Source organism: Lithobates pipiens, unplaced genomic scaffold (genome assembly GCF_037356315.1).
Source record: "Lithobates pipiens isolate NorthernLeopardFrog02 unplaced genomic scaffold, aLitPip1_a1.2 Scaffold_19, whole genome shotgun sequence".
NCBI lineage: Eukaryota > Metazoa > Chordata > Amphibia > Anura > Ranidae > Lithobates > Lithobates pipiens.
This window is the reverse complement of record NW_027507764.1, coordinates 405245748-405272025: the sequence shown is the minus strand read 5'-3', so window position 1 is coordinate 405272025 and position 26278 is coordinate 405245748. Positions and strand designations below refer to the sequence as shown.

Sequence of the window (26278 nt, the reverse complement as noted above, 5' to 3'; positions counted from 1 at the left end):
TAACATTATCTTTCACAGTATAAAAAAAAAATTGGGCTAACTTTACTGTTGTTGACTTTCAAAAAAGTGATTTTTTTCAAAATAAAGTGGGCTTGTAAGATCGCTGCACAAATACAGTGTGACAAAAAGTATTGCAATGACCACCATTTTATTTTCTAGGGTGTTAGAAAAAAATGTATAATGTTTGGGGGTTATAAGTAATTTTCTAGAAAAGAACTTGTTTTTAACTTGTAAACACAGAGTCTGAAAAATAGGCCCGTTCCTTAAGTGGTTAAAGTACAATAAAGTACACAGTAATTAATGAATAACTAACAGTTAATCTTTATTTATGCAGCTTACGAATATCATTTTGTATATACACATGTGCATTGAGAAGGTGCATTCTGGTGACACTGGGGTTCTGCAAACCACAATTTAAATTGCCAAATGTTTTATTAAATAAATCTCCCTTTCCTCATGCTTATAGGGGAACCTGCAATGAACAATACATCTATTTCTATTTCCAATACTCTTCTGAAAATGCTAGATGCATAATGCTCTTGCTGAGCCTATGGTCTTTCTACATTGGGAATAATAATGCAGGAATATTAAAAAAGCTCTGTTTATTGCAGTGTGGGAGGATTGAAATCTCTGTCAGTTTGTTGTTAGTGCAGTCCTATTTCTGAAAATACTGCATTGCCCTCATGCTGGTCCTCTATCTTTACTGAGGGGTACAAAAATTTCAGAAACATTAATTCAGAATTATGTCAGACCAGCTGGTGTGTATTATTTGTTCCAGACCAGCGATTTAGAAAATATCTTGGCCTGGCAACTAACATTTTCAAAAAAGATCATCAATGGCAGCCTTTATATTTATCTCGCAAACTGCTTCCTAGAAGTTAAAAAATGTAGTTACTGTCTTAGTGTTAATGATGATTAATTTCTGTGTATGTAGGTCTAATAGGAATGTCCAGCCAATTCTACTCAAAATGGGGTAGATTTACTAAAACTGGTGAACCCAGAATCTGGTGCAGCTGTGCATAGTAACCAATCAGCTTCTATATTTTAATGTCAAAGCTTAACCACTTGCCGACCAGCCACCATAGTTATACTGCGGCAATGTCCACTGGCCACCACAGAGAGCCAGAATGGGGATCTGTCATTGTAAACGCCCTATTTATATGAGCAGCGTACCCAGTATCAGTGCTGGATTGTCTTCAGCTCGTCCCTGTTTTCCTGTTTGCTGTCTTGCTTGATTGATCCTGATCACCCAGCTTCCTTTGACCATTCTCTCGGATTATCCCTACATCCTTGTCTGCCTCTGTTCCTTGCACTGTCCCCCAGCTTGGACTTCTGACCATGGCTCTGTCTCCTGATCTTGTACCCCACTGCCAGTCTGTTGTCAACCTCTGCCTGTCCCCAACTACGAATCTGCCTTCTGATTGTGTACCTTGCTGCCAGTCTGCTGCCAACTTCTGCCTGTTCCTGACCCTGCAAGTGATTCTGCTAAAGGCTTCTCCTGAACAAGTCCAGGGACCAGTATCACATTGCCTTAATGAAGGGTCCGGTGTTCATGATCTTCAGTCACCAGTCTGCAGGAATCTGCACCCTTCCGTTGCCCTAGTAATTCCTGTCTCAACCTCCAGGGGTGCTAGGACCAGGACCGTGCAAGAGGCCACCTTTGTCAGTTCGTGCTCCGCTGTAAGGTACGTGACAGTACAATCCAGCCACATGGAGTCTGAAAGGGGGGCCTCAGCTATGGAAGCAATGTGCCAACAGATTGCAAACCTAACCCAGGCAGTCCAGGGCCTGCAAGATGGCTACTAGCAGGCTCGAACAAAGAGTGGAATCTCTCTCCCTAAGCACCTCAATGCACCTGACAGCCACAGCCCCCGCACCACCTGCTTCAGCATCCCCACCCACAGTAGTGGTGCCACCCCTAGAGCCACTGGTTCCCACTCCTGAGAGGTTTACAGGGGACCGCCGCAAGTTCCATGCCTTTAGGAATGCCTGCCAGTTGTATTTCCTGCTGCAACCCCGCACCTTCTTCTTGGAAAGCACCAAGGTGGGGTTCATCATCTCACTGCTTCAGGGAGAACCCCAAAACTGGGCTCACCACCTGTTGGAACAAGCCAGCCCTTTGCTGAACACTATGGACTCCTTTTTGAATGAGCTGGCTAAACTTTATGATGACCCCCAGCAGACCACCACAGCCAAGGCCAGCCTCCAAGCCCTCCAGCAGGGTCGTAGGCCCGTGGAGGACTATGTGACAGACTTTAAATGGTGGAGTTCTGAAGCACAATGGAACGACGCAGCTCTCCACTATCAGTTCCGCCTAGGACTCTTAGAGGCACTTAAGGATGAAATGGCCCGTGTTGGGATTCCCAATTCTTTGGAAGATTTGATCCAACTGTCTATTCAGATCGATTGCCGGCTAAGAGAGCCAAGATCTGAGAGGACCAGCCAGTAACGACCCATATGGATGCTACCCAGGGTACCTAGCAACCCATCTATTCCTGCTTCCCCACTAACCACTGCTATTACTGAGGCTCCAGAGCCAATGCAGATAGGCCTTCTTCATTCACCAGTGACACTGGAGGAAAAGCAGTGCCGCCGCCTAAATAATCTCTGTCTTTATTGCGGAGGAGCCAGTCACTGCGCAAACATGTGCCCCAACAAGACTCGTAAGTTTGACTCTTCTCCTCATGATCCTTGTGCATTGACTCTATCAAGGTCTGCTCACATTGCTGTTCCTGTCTCCCTGCAGCTTCCAGAAGGGGCACTCCACGTCCATGCAATAATTGATTCAGGCACCTGTAGCTGTTTTATCGATCATGCCTTCATCCTGCAACACAATTTTCCTCTGCGACCCAAACAATAGAGACTGTCCATACGATTAGCTGATGGGTCAAACATCAAATCTGGGCCCATCACCCACGAGACTCAACCTCTGCCCGCTGACATTTTACCAAACCCCCAAGAACTGTTATGTCTGGACTTTATCTCCTCCCCACTTTTCCCAATCATTTTGGGGATGCCATGGTTGCCAGCCCATAATCCTCAGATTAATTGGTCTACCGGAAAGGTAATCTTCCAATCTTCCTACTGTCTCCACAATTGCCTCCAGACCCTCCACCATGCGGCCCCAGATATTGACTGTCTAAAACCTGTGTCCGAATCCCAAGATCTCGTTTCATCCGTATACCATGATTTCCTGGATGTTTTTGATAAACAGAAGGCGGGCACTCTTCCCCCTCACCGGACTTATGATTGCCCGATTGAACTTTTACCAGGGGCAGAAATTCCATTTGGAAGGATTTTCTCCCTTTCAGAGCCTGAAATTCTGGTCTTGAAGGATTATGTCAACGAGAACCTCAGGAAGGGGTTCATCCGACACTCCTCCTCCCTGGCCAGTGTAGGAATATTCTTTGTTGAGAAGAAAGATCACTCACTCATGTGTAGATTACAGGGATTTGAACCGGATTACCGTCAAAAATTGTTACTTCCTTCCTTTAATTCCAGAGCTGTTCCAGAGACTCCGCTCTGCAAAAATATTTACCAAACTGGATTTACGAAGTGCCTACAACCTGAACAGAATCAGAAAAGGGGACGGGTGTAAAACAACCTTCCGGACTCGCTTTGGCCACTTCGAATATCTCGTTATGCCCTTAGGCCTATTTAATGCACCAGCAACCACATCTTCAGAGCCTTCCTAGACCTGTCTCGGTTTCTCTAGAATTACATCGTGGCCATGTGAAACAAGTCCTCCTCCGATTAAGACAAAACGGACTCTATGCTAAAGCCGAAAAATGTGAGCAGACCATTCACTTTCTGGGACTGGTAATCTCAACTGGAGGTATGGCAATGGATCCTCAAAATTTCTCAGCTATAATGTCCTGGCCACCTCCAATTGATAATTTTTTACAGGAAACTTATTAAAAACATCTCTGGTATCATCACACCCATCACCCAACTCACCAAGTAACAGAACCATTTTCAATGGACTGAGGCAGCTCAGGTTGCATTTGACAAATTAAAGGGACTATTTACTGAAGCATCCTAATCCTGCCCTACCCTATATCCTGGAGGTGGATGCATCAGAAAGTGCTGTGGGGGCCATCCTGTCCCAGCTGCAAGGACCCAAGTCTTTACTGCACCCTGTGGCTTTCTTTTCAAAAAAAAATTAGGGCTGTCAGAGAGGAACTATGATGTGAGGGACTGAGAGCTTTTGGCGCTCAAATTAGCCTTGGTGGAATGGTGGTATCTCTTGGAGGGAGCAGCACACCCAATACTGATCTTCACGGATCACAAAAATTTAGAATACCTTTGAACCGCCAAACATCTTTTTTTTCACGCTTCAGTTTTCATATCACCTACAGGCCCGGGTCCAAGAATGTAAAACCCACATGTTCACAGAAGTCGAAGTTCCACCCCAACTGGAAACCATCCTACAGGCTGGAAATTTTCTATTAACTCAATCCGATTTAATATCGCAGATCCGTCAAGCATCCAGGGGAGATTCTTTGCCCCCGGACACAAACCTTCAGGAAAACAATTGGCTCTACTGGCAGGATAATAATGTTTTTATACTACAGAATTTGTGCACCACCATCTTGCAAATGTGCTACGACTACCCTTTGGCTGGCCATTTCGGGGAATACAAGACCATGGACCTGGTCCAAATACATTACTGGTGGCCCAATCTAGCAAGGGATTGCAGGAAATATGTCAGTTCTTGCCTAACCTGCCTCAGGAACAAGAATAGTAAAAACAAAGCATGCGGATTACTAAGACCACTGCCCATTCCTGAGAGACCCTGGGATAAAATCACAATGGATTTTATTGTGGAGCTTCCCCCTTCTGAAGGATTTTCATCCATCTTTGTGGTGGTTTATTGCCTCTCCAAGATGGCACATTTTATCCCCATGAAACGGAACCCATCAGCAATGGAACTGCTAAAGTTTTCATCAAAGAAATTTTTAGACTGCACGGAATTCCTAGAGACATTGTCTCAGATCGTGGAGTGCAGTTAACTTAGAAATTTTGGAAAGCACTGTGTGAAGCCCTGGGCATCAAACTCAGTTTTTCTTCGGCCTACCACCCTCAGACCAATGGGCAGACAGAGCATACTAACCAGACACTGGAACAGTACTTGCGTTGTTTCTCCTCATTTACACAGGAAGATTGGGCCTCACTGCTACCCTTGGCAGAATTCGCATTTAATAACTCTGCCCATGCAGCCACTAACCAATCACCCTTCTTCTACAATTATGGGTTTCACCCCTCTTTTTTACCAACACTGATTCCGGACTCTCCTTTGCCAGCGGTCCAGGATAGACTAAATTTCTTGGCTACCAATAATCAGGTACTGAGAGAGACCATTTCCATGGCACAAGAAGATAACAAAAGATTCTTCGACAAGAGGAGGGGGAACTGGATTTGAAGGTTGGTGACCATGTGTGGCTTTCTACAGTGAATCTAAGATTTGCATGTCCGTCCAGGAAACTGGGACCTAGATACTTGGGACCTTTTCCAATCAAGAAAAAGATCAACCCAGTGGCTTATGAACTTGAACTTCCTGGTCATTTAGGATTCACTCTGTGTTTCATGCCTCCCTACATTCCGGGTCCTGAAGTGGGACCCCCCGAAGCTATAATGGTGGATGGAGAGGAAGAGTTTGAGAGCAAGACCATTGTAGATTGCAGGAAAAGGCAAGGACAGAATCAATACCTATTCAAGTGGAGAGGTTTTAGTCCAGAGGAAAATTCCTGGGAGCCTGAGACAAATCTCCATGCCCAAAGACTTATACAAGCCTTTCAATGCTCCGATCCAGAAAAGATGGCTCAGATGGGCATCCGGAGGCTGCCCCTAAGGAGGGGGCAATGTCAGGAAACCACTAGAGCAAGTGCTCATTTCCGTGCACCAACTGGCAATCTCCGTTCCTCTAATGCTAATACGCGTGCGCCAAGTGTTTTTTTTAATTGTCGGTCTTTTTTGTTCATAGCGCAAAAAATAAAAACCGCAGAGGTGATCAAATACCACCAAAAGAAAACTCTATTTGTGTGAAAAAAAGGACATCAATTTTGTTTGGGTACAAGGTGGCACAACCGCACAATTGTCAGTTAAAGTGACACAGTGCCGTATTGCAAAAACTGGCCTGGTCATTAAGGGGGTAAATCCCCACGGGGCTGAAGTGGTTGATTGAGCAAGCTGAAGTTGGAAGCTGAATCACCAGATTCTGTGTGCACCAGTTTAAGTATCTAATCAGCTTCTAACTTCAGATTGTTAAATTAAGCTTTGGCAATAAAACCTGGAAGCTGCTTGGTTTCTATGAAGAGTTGCACCAGATTTTAAATGTTTGTTATGGACATTACAGAGGTTTTTGGATTGAAATTCTAGAAGTAAGTAGAAAGTGTGGGTTGGAGACAGCCCATGCAACTATACATGGTTCTGAAAAAGAATGTTTACTTATTCAATAAAAGCAGAGCATCCTTAAAAATTCTATTTACTTGTACCAATCATAAACTCTTTGCAAGTGTTGATATAATGCCCCTTTATTTTCTTCCAGCAAACTTAATTTTATACTGAAATATACATTGTACATTAATTGACTTAATGAGTATCTGGATGTACTTGTAAGCATTTCTATGATCTATGTTTATAAAAATGTTTGATGCTGAATTATAACTAAATAACTTGTATCGTAATACAATTCCCTAAATGTTTTTTACAGACAAAATAATACATTTCATAAAGGATAAAGGATTATCATAGACAGATCAAAGACAGATTATCATTTGTGCTAACAAATGAAAATGCTGTTAATTGGCATTGCATAAAAATGGCAACATGCAAGACACCACAAAAAGCAAATTAGAGAAATATTGTCATCATGCATTAGTACATGCAACTCCCAAAATGCACACACAAAAGGATATAACCAAACCAGGTCTCAGAGAAGCTGGAGATTATACTTTCAAACAGATTTTATATAAGGACAAGAAGCACGACTTTCAGGTACCAGGTTTGTAAATTATTTTCCCATTAAAGATAAGGAAATGGTTGTCCCTACTCATGACAGTCTTCAGGCGAATAGGCACCAAACTTGACTAAGCAATGTTTCAAAAGCATTTTTGGAAATGCTAAATTTTAAATCACAGTGGGGTTGATTTACCAAAACTGGAGAATGCAAAATCTGGTGCAGCTGTGCATGGTAGCCAATCAGCTTCTAACTTCAGCTTGTTCAATTGAAGTGGTTGTATACCCTCAGAAAAAAAAAAGTTAAAAAAAACCTTGTAAGGCAAAGGCATAACGAGCTAGTATGCACAGCATACTAGCTCATTATGAAATACTTACCTTAGAACCAGGTCCCCGTATTGCAGGCCGGTCCACGCTGAGGAAGCTGACATTTTGCCCTTGGCGTGTCTTCCGGGTTCGTGGCTCCGACGCTGTGAGTGGAAGTCTTCAGCCAGACATTGACAGCACATGCGCCGCTGACATTAGTGGCTGCATGCAAAGTGAATATCTCCTGAACCGTATAGGTTTAGAAGATATTCATTTTACCTACAGGTATGCCTTATTATAGGCTTACCAGTAGGTAAAAATAAAAAAAGTGGGTATATAATCACTTTAACCTTTGACAAAAAAGTTAGAAGCAGGTTGGTTTCTATGTAGAACTATGTCAGATTTTGCACTCTCCAGTTTTAGGAAATCAATTCTTTTTTGAACACCACTAATTCAAATCAGCTGCACAGTATTTTAACAGACCTAAAACACAAGTAAATACAACAGACCTAAGACAATTTGTTATATATATAAGTTTCTGGAGCATAAATACTTTGGAGATCAACCTGTTAATGTGAAGGTGAGAGTTTGCAGAACAGTGGCTGGCCTCTTTTCAGTCAATGCTAACTCTGAAATGGCTAATAACACGAACCCGTGGTTAACGCTTTACTTTACAGTATAGTAAGTTGGGCCAACTTTTACTTGACGATTGTTACCCCAGTTTGCATTTCACTACATCAGACACTCAGAGTATTGGTGCAAAATTGTTGATTCCATCCATCCCCCATCCAATTTAATAACCACCATAGAAAAGTCTGGTGCAATCCTGACTTATAACATTTCTATCTGTCAGATACCCACATGAATAAAGGCCAATACAGGGCTTATACCTGATGGTCAAATCCACAGAATATGCAATTTCACAAATGCATGATTTACCCTGAATCTAGATCTGTCAAATATGCAAGAAAACATGCCATTTACAAATCAAGGATATCAGGATTCATCAGTTGCATAATTTGAAATCCAACAGACAACCTTGCGTTCGTATATTCGAAAAATGTAATGATCTTAGAAATGTCTCAGGCTGATGTAAGAATGTATCTAACAGTGCCTTTGCCCATTGACATAAGCCCTTACAAGTGCCTTGGGGATTAATCTTCTATTTGACATTAGTGACTAAAAGTATACTACTTCACTGGGTATCAAAAATTTGTAATATAGCATGAACTAGCCATCCAGGACTGGCCACTATTTTTTACACTGGACAAATAGGACTTGGTGCTCATTTTTGTTATGCGTTGATTAACTTTTGGGTTTGGCATTTTCCAAGCACCATTAGAATAACACAGCATTGAGCAGAAAAGTAGAAAACCTTGGCAAAAATGTTGTCAACTTTGTCTTTGCAAATTGGTAAAAGCCATCCACTCAACATGGATAGCATTCCTTTCATTTACATAATTCTTATGAACCCTCAATATATGAGGAATGCAATTCTTTATACCAAAACAAAGACATTTTACAAGGTTGTTTTAAAATACTATTCACTGGTGCACACACTGGGAAAGTTATGTGCGCCAAGTGTTAGAGGATGTTTAACAACACCTATCACCAGACTTTCCCTGGTGGTTTGCACCAGTTATGTATCACAGTAGCTGTAAGCATTCTTACATCTAAGTAATGTACTCCTGCATCTTAACTATACAGTATAGTAGCTTGTTGTTTAAAAAAAATTGGGTGACTGCCTAATTTTATATTTTTCTTACCAGCTTTCTGAGAAGAATGTAGAAAAAAAACTATCTACCCTTGAGGATGCATGCACGATGTTACGATTAATCAACAATAGATATGAAATCATGGAAAGAGAGCAATGCTTACATTTGCATTTCCCCAGTAACAATAAACATTGAATAAAGGCAAGTGTTTTGAAAAATAAAATGGCAGAGGACTAAATAAATCGTGTCATTATCAAATTGTGGTCAATTGTGTGCATTCCAAATTTTGTTTATATACATGCCCAGTAAATGCATATGGAGAAAGTACAAATGAGGCATTTGAGAGGGTATAGATACTAACACTCTACTCCTACAGCACAGTTTGTACATACTATTGAAATTCCTGGTGTATACCTTTGCAGCTCTGATTAAATATTGAAGAATTGTTTTAGGCAGTTTAATGACAGACTTTGGCAAGGCTAAAATGGCTGAAGCAAATTTTCCAATAGCTCTCTAAAAGAAGGACAAAGCAATAGGAATTAGTAGAAAACAGTGAACATTAATGATAATGACTAAATCTTAAACCACATAGAAAAGCACATTGACAGCAAGCTTAACATTAGTTGTGAGCACACATTATTGACTATATATATGATGTGTGTGTTTGAATTAGAGCAGAGGTTATTTGTGTTAAAGTTGGTAAAAAATCATGCATGGGAGTGCCTGTTAAACAAAATATATAATACCTGTGCTGTATTTATTTAATGAGCAGTTACTGAAATGTTAATTCTTTTACTTGCTCAGAGATCTACTCTATCTTTATATCTCTAAATATAGCAACAACCAAACCTAACCCAAATCTAAACTCTAACACTAATTTCCCCTATTCTGCTGCATACTAGCCTTGAAAGCAAGCAGCACCAAGATCATCATCTGAGTGATGACAAGTTCATACTATTTATTGATATGGTCACTTTAAAAGGGTTTTCAGGCTGCAGTTAACTTAGTAACTAAATTAATTTATTGGCTAGGACAAGATCTCTGAATGCCTTTAGTAAATATATTACTATAATTGCTTTTCTTCCTTCCATGGTTACTAGCTAAAAGCATATATGTAAAGTTTTAAATTTTTGCCACCCATTTCAGGGCAGTTTAAGCATATTCTGCTATTTGTTTCTGCAAAGAAGCATATAAATATAAAGTAACAGAGTATATTTTTCATAAAGTTTAGGGAATATACATAAGAACTTATGCTTATGAATTTGAAAAACAAACTAAAAGGCTCAACAGGCACAATATATTTATTAACAATTCAAGAAAGGTTGAACAAGCCATCGCCTTTTAGCATATAGTGCTAGAAAACCCATTTAGGTGTTATATCCTAATATTATTTCAACTTCCTTTTTAGACAATTGCCATATAAATGATTACCCTGAAGAAAGAAAAAACTGACATTAACAGATCAACTTAATAAAATGTATCACAGATTACGCAAATTAAAGCAATGCCAAAATTCGCCTCTTCACTTTCTTCTTTCCTGCTTTACTGAAAAATAAAGTTTGATTTAAAACTTTAATTTTTCAGAATTTCTCCCAGTAAAAGTGAAGACAGGCCTACACCAAAAACACCTTTCTCACAATGAAGGGTTTTGTCAATGCTATGTGCAAGCAGCATTGAAACTGAATGAATCGAGTGTTCATTTCAGCAGTAAACATATAAAAACAGAACCAGATACTCTATGTACAAAATTATACAAGCGTTCCCTTACAGCGAAAAAAATGTGCTAATCGTGCACAATGCTTACACTTCCTGGTCTAAACCTACCTGGAAAGCAGATTTCTTCCTTGGTTCATCCTCATCTTTATTGTCATCATCGTCTTCCTCTTCACTGTCCGTCTCAAATAAATAATAATCACCGCTTCTGACCACTAAGCAAGATAAAGTAGTTACTCACTTCTTGATCTTTTAGAAAAGTCTGATAGTCTCACAAACTAATAAAGTAACACATTGTAATCGGGGAACAGATAAGGTCAGTGGCTGTGTTAATGGTAAACTGCTGTAATGTTTTTTTTGTATTCACAAAGGCCAAGGGCACTTAGCTTCAGAGGGCCCTAATCACCACCAGTATTGTAAGAGTATATACAGTTAGGTCCATATATATTTGGACACAGGCACAATTTTTATACTTTTGGCTCTGTATGCCACCAGATTAAAATTAAAATGAAACAATCCAAATTAATTTGAAGTGCAGACTTTCAGCTTTAATTCAAGGGGTTGAACATAAATATCAAGTACACATTTTAGGAACTGCAATCATTTTTATACACAGTACCCCCATTTTCAGGGGCTCAAATGTAATTGGACAAATGAATAAAATCATAAATAAAATGTTCATCTTTAATATTTTGTTGATAATCCTTTACTGGCAATGACTGCCTGAAGTCTGGAACCCATGGACATTACCAAAGACTGTTTGTGGGCCTTTCTGCCTTTAGTTTTGCCTTCAGCAAGTGAAATGCATGTTCAATTGTGTTGAGATCAGGTGATTGACTCGGCCATTGCAGAGGATTCCATTTCTTTTCCTTCAAAAGCTCCTGGGTTGCTTTTGCAGTGTGTTTTGGATCATTGTCCATCTGTACTATAAAGCACCAGCCAATCAACTTTGTTGCATTTGGCTGAATCTGGGCTGACAGTATATCTCTAAACACTGCAGAATTCATCCGGCTGTTTCTGTCTTCTGTCACATCATCAATAAACACCAATGATGCAGTGCCACTGGAAGCCATGCATGCCCATGCCATCACACTGATATTGACATTGTCAATTGACATTGTGTGCTTTGGATCATGAGCTGTTCCAAGCCCTCACCACACTTTTTTCTTTCCATCATTCTGGTACAGATTAATCTTAGGCCGTGTACACACGAGAGGATTGTCCGTCCAACTTAGTCCGCTGAAACGTGTTTCAGCGGACAGTCCGCTCGTGTGTGGGCTTCAGCGGACTTTTTCAGCGGACAGTCTGGCGGACTAAGTCTTTCGGAATTTCCGTAATATTGTCCGCTGAAACACGTTTCAGCGGACAGTCCGCTCGTGAGTAGGCTAGTTGGACGGACTAAGTATGGCGCATGCTCAGAAAGGATTTACACGGCCGAAGGTTGCATTGCAGTGTATTGGACGTCGTATTTCTAGTCCCGTCGTACGTGCTGTACACGTCATCGCGCAAGCTTTCAGCGGACTGTCTGTTCATTGTGTGTGGTCAAGTCCGTTCATTCAAAAGTAGGACGGACTGTCTGTCGGATTGTCTGACGGACTTAGTTGGACGGACAATCCTCTCGTGTGTACGCGGCCTTAGTTTCATCCGTCCAAAAAATGCTTTCCAGAACTGGTCTGGCTTTTTTTTGATTTTTTTTTGGCAAAGTCTAATCTGGCTTTTCTATTCTTCTGGGTTATGAATGGTTTGCCCCTTGTGGTGAACCTTCTGTATTTGCTCTCCTGAAGTCTTCTCTTGATTGTAGACTTTGACAATGATACACCCACCTTCTGGAGAGTGTACTTCACTTGTCTGGATGTTTTGAAGGTTGTTTTTTTTTACCATAGAGAAGATTCTGTGATCATCCACCACAGTTGTCTTCCATGGATGTCCAGGCTTTTTTATGTTGCAGAATATACCAAACTGTTGATTTGGCTACTCCTAATGTTTGCTATCTCTCTGATGTATTTCTTTTGTTTCTGAAGCCTTACAATGGCCTGTTTCACTTCCATAGACAGTTCTTTAGAACATATGATGTAGGTTCACGGCAATAGATTCCACATGCAAATACCACCCAAATACCTGCTTAATTGATGAAGAAACAACAAAGGAGTATCCCACACCTGGCCATGAAAAAGCTTTTGATTCAACTTCCCAATTACTTTTGGTCCCTTGAAAAAAAAATGTACATCCAAATTTCTCTGATTTGGATGTACATACACTCATATTAAACCTGAGAGTGTGCACATATTAATTATTTAACTATAGCTTGAATATGTTTTGGTAAATACCTGAAAAATCTAAAAGTGTGCTTGTGTTCAAGTAAATATGGACCTAATTGTATTTGTCTGTCCCCACTCTGCTGATATCTTCAGTGTGCAGCCTGCTAGACTCTTCTTCAATATCTACCTTTTCCTGCCCATACATGTTGCGGTCTCCATTATTTGCAAGGGAACACCTATACACTCCTGTAAGGCATGACAGGCACATTTTGTTTGCTCTTACAGAGTTGCTTGGAGGGAACTGGGGCCCACTAAGGATAGGGAGGCTACACCCCTTTAAAATTAAATGTATGTATTTTAGGGAATGGAAAATCTTTCTTTGTTTAACCCTTACCAGTGAAAAGATCTTTTAAATGCTACAACAAAAAAGAATACAAAACCACAGACATTAAGAAATATCGTGAACACCTTTAATGTAATTCAGAAGTGTATTTTCACAGTGCTGATCAGGTGATTGTACCTACAGGTCCTTCTACATGCTTACTATAGTATGCTGTTTGAAAAGAGCTTTTTGTGTTTGGTAGCCTGTGCCTATAAATTCTCTACAATCTAATGACTAGTGCTCACTGAAAATGTAGGCAAATAAATGCTTCTGTTATGTTTATATTCATAAGTTCATCAAGATAATGGCAGTTAGATTGAGATAGTGATTAACACATATCAAGTTAAGATCTCTATAATCAAATACATATCTATAGACATTAGATGGCAGAAGTTAATGCATGCATGGTCCAGCCACTGAATAATCTTTCACATGAAAGATGATTGAACAAACATGCAGATTCATTTGAAGCACTCCACATTTATTCCTGCTGATAGCCTATTTCAGAGGAAACAATAAGAAACAATAAGAAAACCCAGCCTGCCTGGTCAAATTTGTCCCAAGAAGGCTCACAAAAGCATTAAAGAATCCTATTCCTTGTTCCTAATGGCAAACATTCTCTTATGTCTATAACTTAAGGCCCCTTTCACACTGGCGCGGTGGGTGCATCGGCGGTAAAGCGCCAATATTTTTAGCGGCGTTTTACTGTTTATTCGGCTGCTAGTAGGGTGCTTTTACCCCCCGCTAGCAGCCAAGAAAGGGTAAAAACCACTGCAAAGCGCTGCTGCAGCAGTGCTATGCTGGTGGTATAGCCGCGCTGCCCTACCCAGTTTAGGAACGGTGTATACACCGCTCCTAAGATGCTGCTTGCAGGAGTTTTTTTAACGTCCTGCAAGTGCACCGCTCCAGTGTGAAAGCACTCGGGCTTTCACACTGGAGAGACAGGAGCGGTGCTTTACAGGCACTATGCAGGTGCTGTTTTTAGCGCTGTAGCGCCTGTAAAGCGATTCAGTGTGAAAGGGGTCTAAGGGTTCATACACAAAACTGACTTATGTTTTGAATCTCCTCTACACCAAGGGATGTGAAGAGACCATCAAAAGAAAAAATGCTATAGCATAAAATACTTTAGGTGTTGCAGGTGCTTCACTTGCCCTAATGCAGTATATAGAGAAGCAAATGCTTTGGTAAATGTCATATTATTGGACTTTTTGAAATGACATGACATATACTGCCCAATTTCAGCAAGCGTGCATGGTCAAAAGGTGACATCAGGTGAATGTAGTGAATGCACATTAGTATTTTTCCTGTTCACATGGAAAACACTTCACTGCTGTCCTCAAACATGAGGTTAAATGCTAATACTGTCCCATAATTAAGGCGTGATCACTCAATGTGAATGAGGGATTAAAAACCCCAGAACCAGCGAAAAGTGGAAAGATAATTAGTGCAACTAGAATAATTAAACAGGTGAAAGTTGGTAAAGAGCAACACGTTGTAAAAAAGAAAATGGATAAGTAAAAATCAATACTAAATTGATTAAACCGTGCTCCTTGAAGGAACGCGGTTTAATCAATTTAGTATTGATTTTTACTTATCAATGATCACTCAACGCTCACCCCTTTCTCTGCCAAAATCATGTCACAGCACCTGAGAAAAATGTTGACGTATAAGTTACTCACATGAAAACTTCCATTAAGAGATATAAATCTTTTGGGTACATGCTAACAGGCCAAACCATCTGCCACCTCAGGGGCGTAAGTACAGGGGTAGCAGGGGTCACCATTGCAACCCAGCCCCGTGCTCCAGAGAGCCGGGGTAGCCCCCTTGTATGGCTGGGTAGGAGGGTGATGGCACATCGAAGACTCAATCCCTTCATGTAGCTGCTATATGCCTGCTCCTCCTCCTCTCCCTTCCGCAGACATTCAGCGGCTGCAGGAGGGAAATGGAGGACATCAGTTCCTTCAAATGCTGCTCCCACCACCTCCCTATCACTGTCCTGCTGCCCCAGACATCTGTGTGCTTCCCTGGCCCCCCCTTGCCTCTGTCAGGATGGAGAGCGTGGAAGAAGCCGGTAATTGTGTCATTTACCATCCTCTTCCTTGTCTTAATGAATAGAGTCAGGGATCGATACCAATCACTGACTCTGGATTTTTTAAAATTAATTCATAGCTGGGGCATAACAGGAAGCTCCGTACAAAGATATTCCTGTTCATTTATTCTGTGCAGCTGAGGCTGCAGAGAAAGGGACTGATGAATCTGTCCTCAGTCCACCAATGGTTGTCCTAAAGAAAATGTGGTTGAGGGCCTGGGGGGCCCTTCATGGGTTCTTGCACCGGGGCCCTGAAGGTTTTAGTTACGCCTTATCTTTGTCATTGTCACCTTATTCATTGTGGTTTGTTAAAATCCCAACTAATTCCAACTTTAGACTGGTCAGAGCTCTTACATGACTTTTGGACCAACAATAGTGTCAACTTCCCCCTATCGAGTTCTCCATTTCTGTAAGGTGAATTATTATGAGTCTGCAAGATGTCTGAGAAGCTCTTTGAAGACTTATTCAGTTGGCTGCTAATCAAAATTGATATTGTTCATTTGGGTGGATTTAGACTTTAATCAGCACTTTAACTTCATAACAATTGGGAGAGAAAACAAGAACACAATAAATAATAAAAAATAACAATAAATTGTAAATATTTATAAGTTAGGGTAAAAGCCTAAGATAATAGATCAAAAGTGCAAAGAAATGCAGACTGCAGAGTAAATGTCTAAGCATCAATTTAGTGCCTGTTAGTTAAGAAAGACCATTTACGCCTCCATGTTATTCTTAATATGTTAATAACCTTATATCCTTGAGCAGAAAACTTTTTTATATTATACTTTGTATTTGTTTATCAAGCCTAAGGAAACATACACACAGCAAAATGAAAGATGACCAGCATTATGTGAAGGCAGCCGCACCATTATTTTCTACATAGAGAGGATGTGCTAAGCATGGACTTAAGCTTAACACCCAGATGACAGTCACCATGATAACAATGAAGAGAAACCAATGATGAATGATTATTTTGCCCTCATTATTTATCATCCATTAGCAGAAATCAAACTAAGTGTATATTTTGTTCTATTCCTAGACAAATCTTCTTTTGGTAAGTTTAAATTATTGTCTTGTACCTCCTGCCTCTTCTTTCCCTGCAATCTCATTTAGCATTCGTATAATAAATACTATTTCCTAATATATCTATCTCATTTGTGCTTTCTTAAAATGTTCGTTATATTTATGAAATGGGCTGACATGCACCAATTAAAACAGGTCATATGAGTCAGCCTGTAGCGTGATAGCTTTATCCCAGTAGGCCTTTCCAGCCTTCATAAAAAAATAATCAAATATGTATTTATAATTTCCCTGGATAGGACAATAAAAACACTTAGTTAACTTGAGTGTAATTTTCTCCTAGAGAACTTGACAAATCTAATCTATCTGTGATATAAAATCATGGCTACAAATTGTAGGCTACCATATACAAATGAATCACTATGTGATAGGCTTTGCCACACATAGTTATCCTGTGTATACAGCTCATGGATCATGTATTAGGTTTCATGCTACCAGGATTTCTGGTAACTGTAAAAATAAGTCCTGCTTACAGTAATAACTGTAGGGATTCTTGTAGAACCAACTGTAGTCTATACCAAACAGACCCATTACAAATACTAACATCTGCTCAGTCAGACCACAGAACTAATTTTAGAAAGTTGACTTGTTTATTAAGAATTAAGTAGTTTCTACATTTAAAATTTCCAGAGATGGTTTAAAATGAACTGTGACCACACAAAGAAATATTATATAGAAGTTAGAACATAAACCCACTATGTAAGATTTAGTAATTCCTTTAAATAGATGGTAAATTGACCACTACAGTCAAAATCAAATGTCTGTAATTGATTGCTTAGGACATGGCACGACCAAGAAGCATTAATGCAATTAACATCATAGCATAGGCTAATATTCTTCTCTCTTTTTGGTAAAATGTAAATGTTTAATACAATAATGAGGGCAAAATGACAGCATTACATTGCAGAGGGGAGCTGTTCATTTGGGCAACATTAAATATTAGGCCTGTGGTGGTCAGCTTCTGGATAGCATTGGGCACTATTATCAAGGCCAAACAGAACACTTTTCATAAGCAGGATCACAAAGCAACGGTTATAAGTTTTGGATCTAAAATGGATTTACAGACTTTTTCTTGAATAAACATTGGCCTACACCAGTGATGCCAAAATAACTAATGCCCAAATCACTGCTACCCAAAAGGACAGTACCCAAATATTACAAAGCCTATCCAAACCATAATCGGAACGCTCAAATGATTCGTACTGATTGCGGAACTATTAAGGTTTTATTCTCACGCTTACATTTAAATGAAATATTAATAAGAGAAATATTCACCATGCCAGTGGATCTGTTGTAGAGCATGTATTTGAATAAGACCCTTATTAATAAACTTAGGAAGACAATTCTTACCAATGTAAAGCATAAATGTGACATATACCATTGTGACAGTTTATGCAAAAGAACCAACAAAGCATGCTAAATTGAAAATATCTACTATGTGCCACACAGCAGAATCCTGGTGGTATATGTCCAAATATACTTTACAGCATTCATACATTTAACCCCTTTGCCACCAAGGAACTAAAAACTTCTGATTCCATAAGCAGCAAGGAGGTTATAATATAAACATGTTGGCCTATATTTTTGCTATGGCAGCATTATTGACCTAAGAGTTTAAGATACATTCAAGAGAATCAAGAAAAAATCATTTTAACTCAGGGTAATCAGGAAACATAGGCCAACATCATGTACAGTCTACAAATGAGATGGGTCTCAACGATATTGTCAATTTTGTATTTATGAGAAAGAAACACTGGCATAGTTTGTTTGTTACTCCATAGATTTAGTTTGCAATTACATGCTAATTTGTCAAATCAAAATCACACATGAAAAACTCGAGAGAAATCATGTTCTTTTGAGTTAAATGACTGCGTTTTTAATTTTTGCCTACATATCCCTATATAAGAAAAAAGTCCAAATAATTTTGAGAGGGAATTCAGATATGGGTAATAGAGTTTGTCTTAGATTGTAAAAGATTATCATAATAAACAGCATTTCATTTGGAATTTGTGAGTCTCTACTTAGAATTTTAAGTTTGATCCCAGTTCTTGCTTGACTGCTAGAGGAACCTTCTGGAACCCCATGGTAACAAGTAAAATCAGTCCTAATGGCATCCGTTAAACCTTATCCTGACATAAATTTAACAAATCTACTTAATTTGCCTTCAGTCTTAATTTACATGAATCCCTTGCAACTAACTTTATTAGGATATTCACAGTGGTTCTGGGCTGTAGAACCTCCATGCCATTTTGCCCTGGTAAGTTGATAAAGAACTCATTGGTGTATTTTTACAAGATTAGGTTGAGGGCTACCTGCTAGATGATAATATTGACAGCCCTAGGGATTTAGCTAATTAGCAACATGGTATACAGGGTAAAAGTCAGTCTCTCAAACTTTTGTACAAAAGAGCGCAATTAATTTAATTTTGTCATGTTAAAGATTATACTAAATTAACAATCCGTGGAGTAACAAAGTTAAAACCATGCAGAGAAAACAAACAGATGATTCTGGTCAAGGATATAAGGCGTGAATCTGTAAATTTTATAAATGATTGAGAAAACCTACTGGAAGCATGATCAACCCAAGGCCGCCACCACTGCTTTTTTTTGCCCTTGACTTTCTCTTTGTCTGCTTCTCCTAAAATGAAATATGTTCATTCATTAATTGGGAAAAATAAACTCATTGTATTACACATCAAAGTACATTTACATACAGACAATTCAACCACATTTATTCAATTGATAGGATAAGTGGTGCTCTGGTCTAAGTCTTTATAGCTTTGGTGATAAGTGCTGGCGAAAATAAGCATTAGTCCCAAGACAGTCCCCTCAAGTCCCATGTTCTATAATGAAATGATCCATGGGTGAAACCAGCAGGTTTAAATGGACTATAGGTAAAACAGTAAGCGTGTCGTGGTAATAACCTTAGAATTTTGAAAAGTGGTGCGTGAAAAAACACTGTAAGCTTACAGAAACGTACTCGATGTTGATTGCTAGTAATCAGGTAGGGTTTTTGTGGGGGATGTTGTATTAGGTTGGCAAATCTACAAATATTCTCAGTTGTGTTCTGTTTTGAAATAAACCTATTTGACCTGCATTAATAATGGTGGGTTTCCCGTTACTATAAAAGTAAGTATTCCGCAATATATAAATATCTGGAATTTATATAAATTTTAAGTACTTAGATCACAAAGCTATTGTAATGAAGCCAGCAGCTTTAGCACTAACAATAGATGGCTGTGAAAAAAAGAAAACAAGTATTTTTGTGACTAGCTTTGCTTACACTGTGGTCTCTCCTGTTTTACCGGCTTCCGTTACACTGCGGCAAGTTGGCTCCCCTGCGCGAGCCGTCATAGCTGTATGTTGCGTCTTTAAGATGCTTTAGCAGGCATGCGCTACCAGAGGAGCATGCCCACAGCATGTCCCCAGATGCACATGCTCGGCGGGCGTGATGACCACCAGGCACCCGTGATTGCTCGTGACAGAGCAAGAACCAGGATCTGTGTGTGTAAACACACAAATCCTGGTTCTCACAGGGGAGTAGAGACAGATCGTGTGCTCCTACTAAGTAGGAACACCGATCGGTCTCCTCCCCTAGTCAGTCCCATCCCCCCACAGTTAAAAAACACCTAGGGAACACAGTTAACCCCTTGATCGCCCCCTAGTGTTAACCCCTTCCCCGCCAATGGCATTTATACAGTAGTCAATGGCTATTTTTTAGTTCTGATTGCTGTATAAATGTCACTGGTCCCAAAAAAGTGTAAAAAATGTCCGATCTGTCCGCCACAATGTCGCCGTCACACTAAAAATCACTGACCACCACCATTACTAGCAAAAAAATAATAATAAAAATGCCATTAAGCTATCCCCTATTTTGTAGACACTATAACTTTTGCGCAAACCAATCAATATACGCTTTCTACGATTTTTTTACCAAAAATATGTCGAAGAATACATATTAGCCTAAACTGAGGAAAAAAATTAGTTTTTTTAAATACATCTGGGACATTTATTATAGCAAAAAGTACAAATTATTGTGTTTTTTTTTCAAAATTGTCGCTCTTTTTTTGTTTATAGTGCAAAAAATAAAAATTGCAGAGGTGATCAAATACCACCAAAAGAAAGCTCTATTTGTGGGGAAAAAAGGGACATACATTTTGTTTGGGTACAACGTCTCGCACGACAGCGCAATTGTCAGTTAAAGCGGCGCAGTGCTGTATCGCAGAAAATGGCCTGGTCAGGAACCGAGTAAAATCTTCAGGGGCTGAAGTGGTTAACATTTAACATATTTACCTTCATCATCATCATCTTCCTGCTTTTGGATTTCTTGACCTTCTCCCGATTCCTGAGCCAGACTTAGCATTCTTTCTTTACCTTTTTTATATTTTTCTTGTCTGGCTTTAATACGGTCCATCCTGGTAAAATGGAAAACTATTATGCACAATCCCACTCCAAAAATAGAAAGCGCCAATTATGCAAACAAATACAACATGAATTTGCCCAGGAAGTATAGGGACATTAGGGTTTATAAAGCATGTTTATTGGAATTTTTCTAAAGTCTGGGGGACAGTTTTGAAAGTGACAATCAGTCAAAATATAGTCATGTGGCCCAAAGCATCTTATTATCAGACTTGCACTAATTGAGCTGACATCTTATTGCTTGCGAAGGGCAAGACCTCTGCATCACTTATGTTACAGATACATCACCTCCCATGGTTTGAAAAAGGGCTAGATACAAATCCACATACTGCCTTTTTAGCTGGTCCATGGATTTTTTTTCCTCTTCAAGTCTTGCTTTGACAGCTTTGACAATTATTGCCTGAAAGAGTTCTGCACCTCTGAAAAAAAAACATATTATTTGACTTTTTTGATCTGTGTGTTTTTTTTTTTTTATCAATGCATTCAATGCATGTGTTATATAGTTATTTATTTATTTATTTGCAAAACTGCACATTTTACTAAGGGAAGCAAAAGAAACAACTATTCTGAGAACTTCATACAGTGAGTAATTTGGGTGCTTCCCTTTTAACATTCATGTGTCATAAATTTTTACAAATGAGCAGTTTTTTTTTTAATATAAATAAATACCTTGATGCAAGTATTTGAGAAGCTTTGATGTCTGCAACAACATGTAGGAAGTAATAACTCATAAAAACTCTCCTTTGCAATAAAAGAAAAGCAAAACAGATACTGTCCCAGATTATTCCGGCTTCACCACTTGGCAACTGACAATTTTTGTGGTCCGTAGCTAAAAATAGACAAAAACATATATGTAACATTGTCCCATTATTTCACAAAAACTAACGAAACTGCCTCTTTGTTGAATGATAGAAATAATACTTGAGCAAAAATGTGTCACCTTGATAAATGTCAGAACCCAGCATTGTTATAGTGTAGGAACATGATACTATAAGAATGTGCCATTTTGTCAGCAAACAACATTATAACAACATGCTACTATGGCAGAAAAAAAGAAGTGAGGCTGACTTGCTAAAGGATTTTAGAAAGTTAACACAATATATTGTGTGAATATTAATTTCAATTTCCCCATGATGTGCAGATGAAATACATAAACAGACATTTTCGTGTACAGGCATACCCCACTTTTAAGTACACAATGGGGTTTATTTACTAAAGCTGGAAAGTGCAAAATCAGGCTCACTTCTGTATAAAAACCAATGAGCTTCTAACCCCAGCTTGTTCAATTAAGCTTTGCTAATAAAACCTGGAAGCTCATTGGTTTCTATGCAGAAGTGAGCCTGATTTTCCACTTTCCCGCTTTAGTAAATAAACCCCATTGTGTACTTAAAAGTGAGGTATGCCTGTAATAAGATAATTCTCAAGAACATTTAGTATATCAGGTCTAATATGTCTGGACACATCAGAAATCACTACTTCAAAAAATGTAACCTAAAAAGGGTTTACTGCCTTCTTTTTGGAGAAAAAGATTTAGAGGCCTTATCCTGAGGGCTAAGGAACAGCTCTACAGTATTTCAGCTGAAATTTTACTAGCCTTATTAATGCCCCCCCCCCCCCAACACCTACATGTAGCGCTGGCTCCTGAAGAGCACGTGCTATATGTTTTGAAATTTTATGTTACACCTAAACTGCAGTTTGGTTTGGGTATAATTGACCTCAGCATCAGTCTGACTGGACTATAGGGTGTTCAGCCTGGCCAAAGGGGGCACTGTCTCTTCTGGCAGGCATGGAAACACAGTCTGGTTGGGTGCTTTAAGGTTACTTTCTCTCTCGGAGCCAGCCCAGTGGGAGTGTCACTCTTGCTATGCTTTCTGGGAAAGGGTACTTAAGATGCGGATGTCACTAGGTTTGGGGTTTCGGTCCAGAAGTATGTTCTGACTCCATGGTCCTGGTCCTCCTGACCATCCCCCAGGAAGGCTATGGCCTGGGGTGCGGATCCACCTGACTTTATGTCTCGGGGCTGGCTAGCCCGAGGCAGGGAAACTAAGGAAAGGATTCAAAGGTGGTTCGGTGCCGTCTCTGGTTGTGGAGAGGTCCAGAAACTTCGTAGCTATCCAGGGGAGGACTCTTCAGAAGAAGGCCACGCACAGGTTGGATTCTTAGCAAGAGCCTGGTAGGGCTGAAGTAGCTAAGTGAATCCAGTTTTGTGGGTATCGCCAAACTGGCTGAAAGATACTGGTACCACACGAGTGTTCTACAAGTCCTAGTTTCCTACGTGTTCTACAACAAAGTCTGTGGCAGAGACTTATTCCTATGTGTTCTACAACAAAGTCTGTGGCAGAGACTTATTCCTGATTTAAGCACCTTGCTGGCTGCTAGGCCTTGTGAGAGAGGGACTGTCCAACTTTAGTGAACATGCAGCTGTGAATGGCTATTCTCTGGATTTATTCGAAGTAAGCAAGTTCTTTATTACTGACTTTGACACTAAGAGTACCTGAACTTTCTTCCTAACCCTCTGATCCTACAATAAGACACTGTTCGTTAACTAAATTTTTGCAAATAAAAATCCCTTTAAGCGGATCTGTCATCAGTCTCTAAAGTTACTGGGCCATCTACCACGGGAAACCCCTAGATGCAAATCGAGGAGAAGAAGGTAACTGTAAGCCCAATTAAACCAGCAGCTCCTTCGGGGGTTAGTACTACATATGTAAAAAAAAAAGCATATACTTATATATTTTCATCCTGCTCCCATATGGTTTGGCCAGCAACAGCTGCAGGGGAGATGAGAGAGTGCTTGGCAACGGCTGGTAAAGCCTGGAGCTCCCATAGCCAGTTCATTGTCGGCACTACCTCCCCTACCCTAGGTATGGGGGGGGGGGGGCATTTTTAAGACTAGTTAGATTTAGGCTAGAATTTTACTTTTAGTATATCAACCACAATAATGTAGCTATGGCAGCACATACTCTAACCTTCAGTTCATCACAGCGCTGCTATACTCTAATAAGAGCTGAGACTTCAGGCAAATATCGACTGATTTGTGGAAAGGAACAGCTGAAGTCTGTAAATCTAACACAACTTCTGGACCAGAAAAAATATTCCATTTGAGAAAAAATTGTCCAAAAGCAAGCATGCTTTCCATTTTTACTCTTGAAAGTAATTCCAGTGTAAAGCAAAAGCTTAATGAATGTAGTTATGTTTTACAGTACAAAAATAAAACTAAAATACTGGAGTCTAACCTCAAACATTACAGATTTCTAAGTCATAAACTGCTATCTGGCACCTAATGGAATTAAATAATGCACCACATATGGCCTTGGTTATTGTAATTTTCTACACAGTTTTTGTGTATAGATTTCATGCACCAAAAGGAACATTTATTATAATTACATATAATATATAATTACATAAAATTCATTTAACTTAATTACTTACGGATGTTATAACCTTTCACAGTACATGCCAGACTGAATGCCTGAATTAACCAGCAACTGTTTGCGATCAGGGTGTGTATGTAACCACAGGCTCCTATCTGAAAAATAAAATTCATTTTAGAATAGAGGCTATACAAACCGGTGTACATATTTATGTAATGAATTTACTTAGATGTAATTAAAGTACATTTTACCTATGTACTCATGGACTCAATCTGTTGTGTTTTTCTTTAGATATATTTAATATATAGAAAAAGCCTAGACAAAATGTCAAGATAGATGTAGTATTGAACAATAAAATATATATCTATTAAAAAGCCAGAAAACCCAAAACATGTATTAAAATTTTTAGCAGAAAACAAAAATAAAAGCATTTTTGAGTTATTTTTGCTAACTAAAAGTATTTTTTTGGAAGTTATTATAGCCGCATAGTTTTATTTTAAAGTATATTTCTACAGCACAACAAGAACGTTTCCCAAATGATGGCCAAGGAAATAGGATAACCTACTTAAAATATAACTAAAGGCAAAACTTTTACTTTAGCTAACCGTGTGTAGTTAATGCTACCAAGGTCTATTACAGCACACACAAAGGCCACATTATTGTGTAATGGAAATAGTTGTTTAGACCAACTTGGCCCAAATGAACTATTTAAAGTGAAATTAAACCAGGACATCTACTTTAAGAATAAATTAATTCACATTACAAGCAGTTAGAGAGGCCAGGAATTATTGTTTTAAAGTGTTTGTACTGCTTATTAACCTCTTGATGCCCGCGCTATAGAAAAAAGATGGATACAGAACGGGCTTAAAATGCTGGGGGGCGTACATGGACATCCTCCCGTTTTCACGCAGGCGATGTGCTTTGTGATCGCTGAGTCCTTGAAGTGTGAAGAAACGAAGAAAGCCGTAAACCGGCTTCTGTTAGAGGGACATCGGTCCCCTTAGTACCCACCAGTGCTGCTAATCAGGGCCCACCAGTGGCATCTATCAGTGCCCATCATCAGTGTCACCAGTGTCACTCATCAGTGCTGCCAATCAGTGCCGCCTACTAGTGCCTATTCGTGCCACCTATCAGTGCCCATCAGTGCCACCTATCTTTGCTACCTCTCCATGCTGCCTATCAGTGCCCATCAGTGCAGCCTCATCAGAATTTATACAGTAACAGTGCATTTTTTTAGCACTGATCACTGTATTGGTGTCACTGGTCTCCAAAAAGTGTCACTCAGTGTCCGAATTGTATGCCGCAATATCGCAGTCCTGCTAAAAATCATTGATTGCTGCTATTACTAGTAAAAATAAAAATGCCATAAATCGATCCCATAGTTTGTAGGCGCAATAACTTTTGCGCAAACCAATGAATATATATATAAAAATGGCCTAATGATTAAGGGGGTAAAACCTTTTGGGACTGAAGTGGGTAAACACCTAGCAGAACCTCATAAATAATACCAGTTAATAGTGTTATTTTAAGGAATGATCATTTTCAAAGCCTCCTAGTTTTCTGTGCATACTGACCATTCAAATAATGTTGCTTTTGTGTCTTTTGTTTCTATAAGTTGGACCAAAAAATATAGATGACAAAATGAAAAAAAAAATATTGAAATTTCCTAAAAGAAAAGGAATAAAGCAACAAACACCAAGCTAAATGTCATGTAGCAAAGTCTCTGCAGGTACACCACGACGAGCTGGTATAAATTCTGACTCTGGAGCCTAAATTCTACAAACAACCACACTTGTTAGTAAGTTCTGTGTAGTATGTTCTCACAAATTGAGGACACATAGAAAATTCTGTGAGCATACAATGTGCTTCTTTTTGCTGGTTCAATGTGCAATTGTTTGTCCATGCCCTTTTGTAAATCAAGCTCAAAGCCTGGGGTAAATTGAGCTAATCTATATTTTAAAACAGTTAGTGATTTTCAACTGTTAA

At 39.4% G+C, this 26278-nt stretch overlaps 1 protein-coding gene across 8 annotated transcripts in view; it reads right to left on the bottom strand.

The window, feature by feature from the left end:
* The window catches only part of PIEZO2 (piezo type mechanosensitive ion channel component 2), a 503501-nt gene that overhangs the window by 65813 nt on the left and 411410 nt on the right, over positions 1 to 26278 (bottom strand). For 5 of the 8 annotated variants that reach the window (XM_077492436.1, XM_077492435.1, XM_077492439.1 and 2 more), the window contains 7 exons: positions 24351 to 24447; positions 21588 to 21747; positions 21248 to 21337; positions 20793 to 20914; positions 19066 to 19137; positions 10803 to 10906; positions 9393 to 9491 (listed from right to left, as the gene is read on the bottom strand). In XM_077492436.1, the coding sequence (XP_077348562.1) occupies positions 9393 to 9491; positions 10803 to 10906; positions 19066 to 19137; positions 20793 to 20914; positions 21248 to 21337; positions 21588 to 21747; positions 24351 to 24447 (744 nt within the window). The remainder of the gene's footprint in view (positions 1 to 9392; positions 9492 to 10802; positions 10907 to 19065; positions 19138 to 20792; positions 20915 to 21247; positions 21338 to 21587; positions 21748 to 24350; positions 24448 to 26278) is intronic. The other 3 variants (XM_077492438.1, XM_077492441.1, XM_077492440.1) reach the window with 1 other exon arrangement.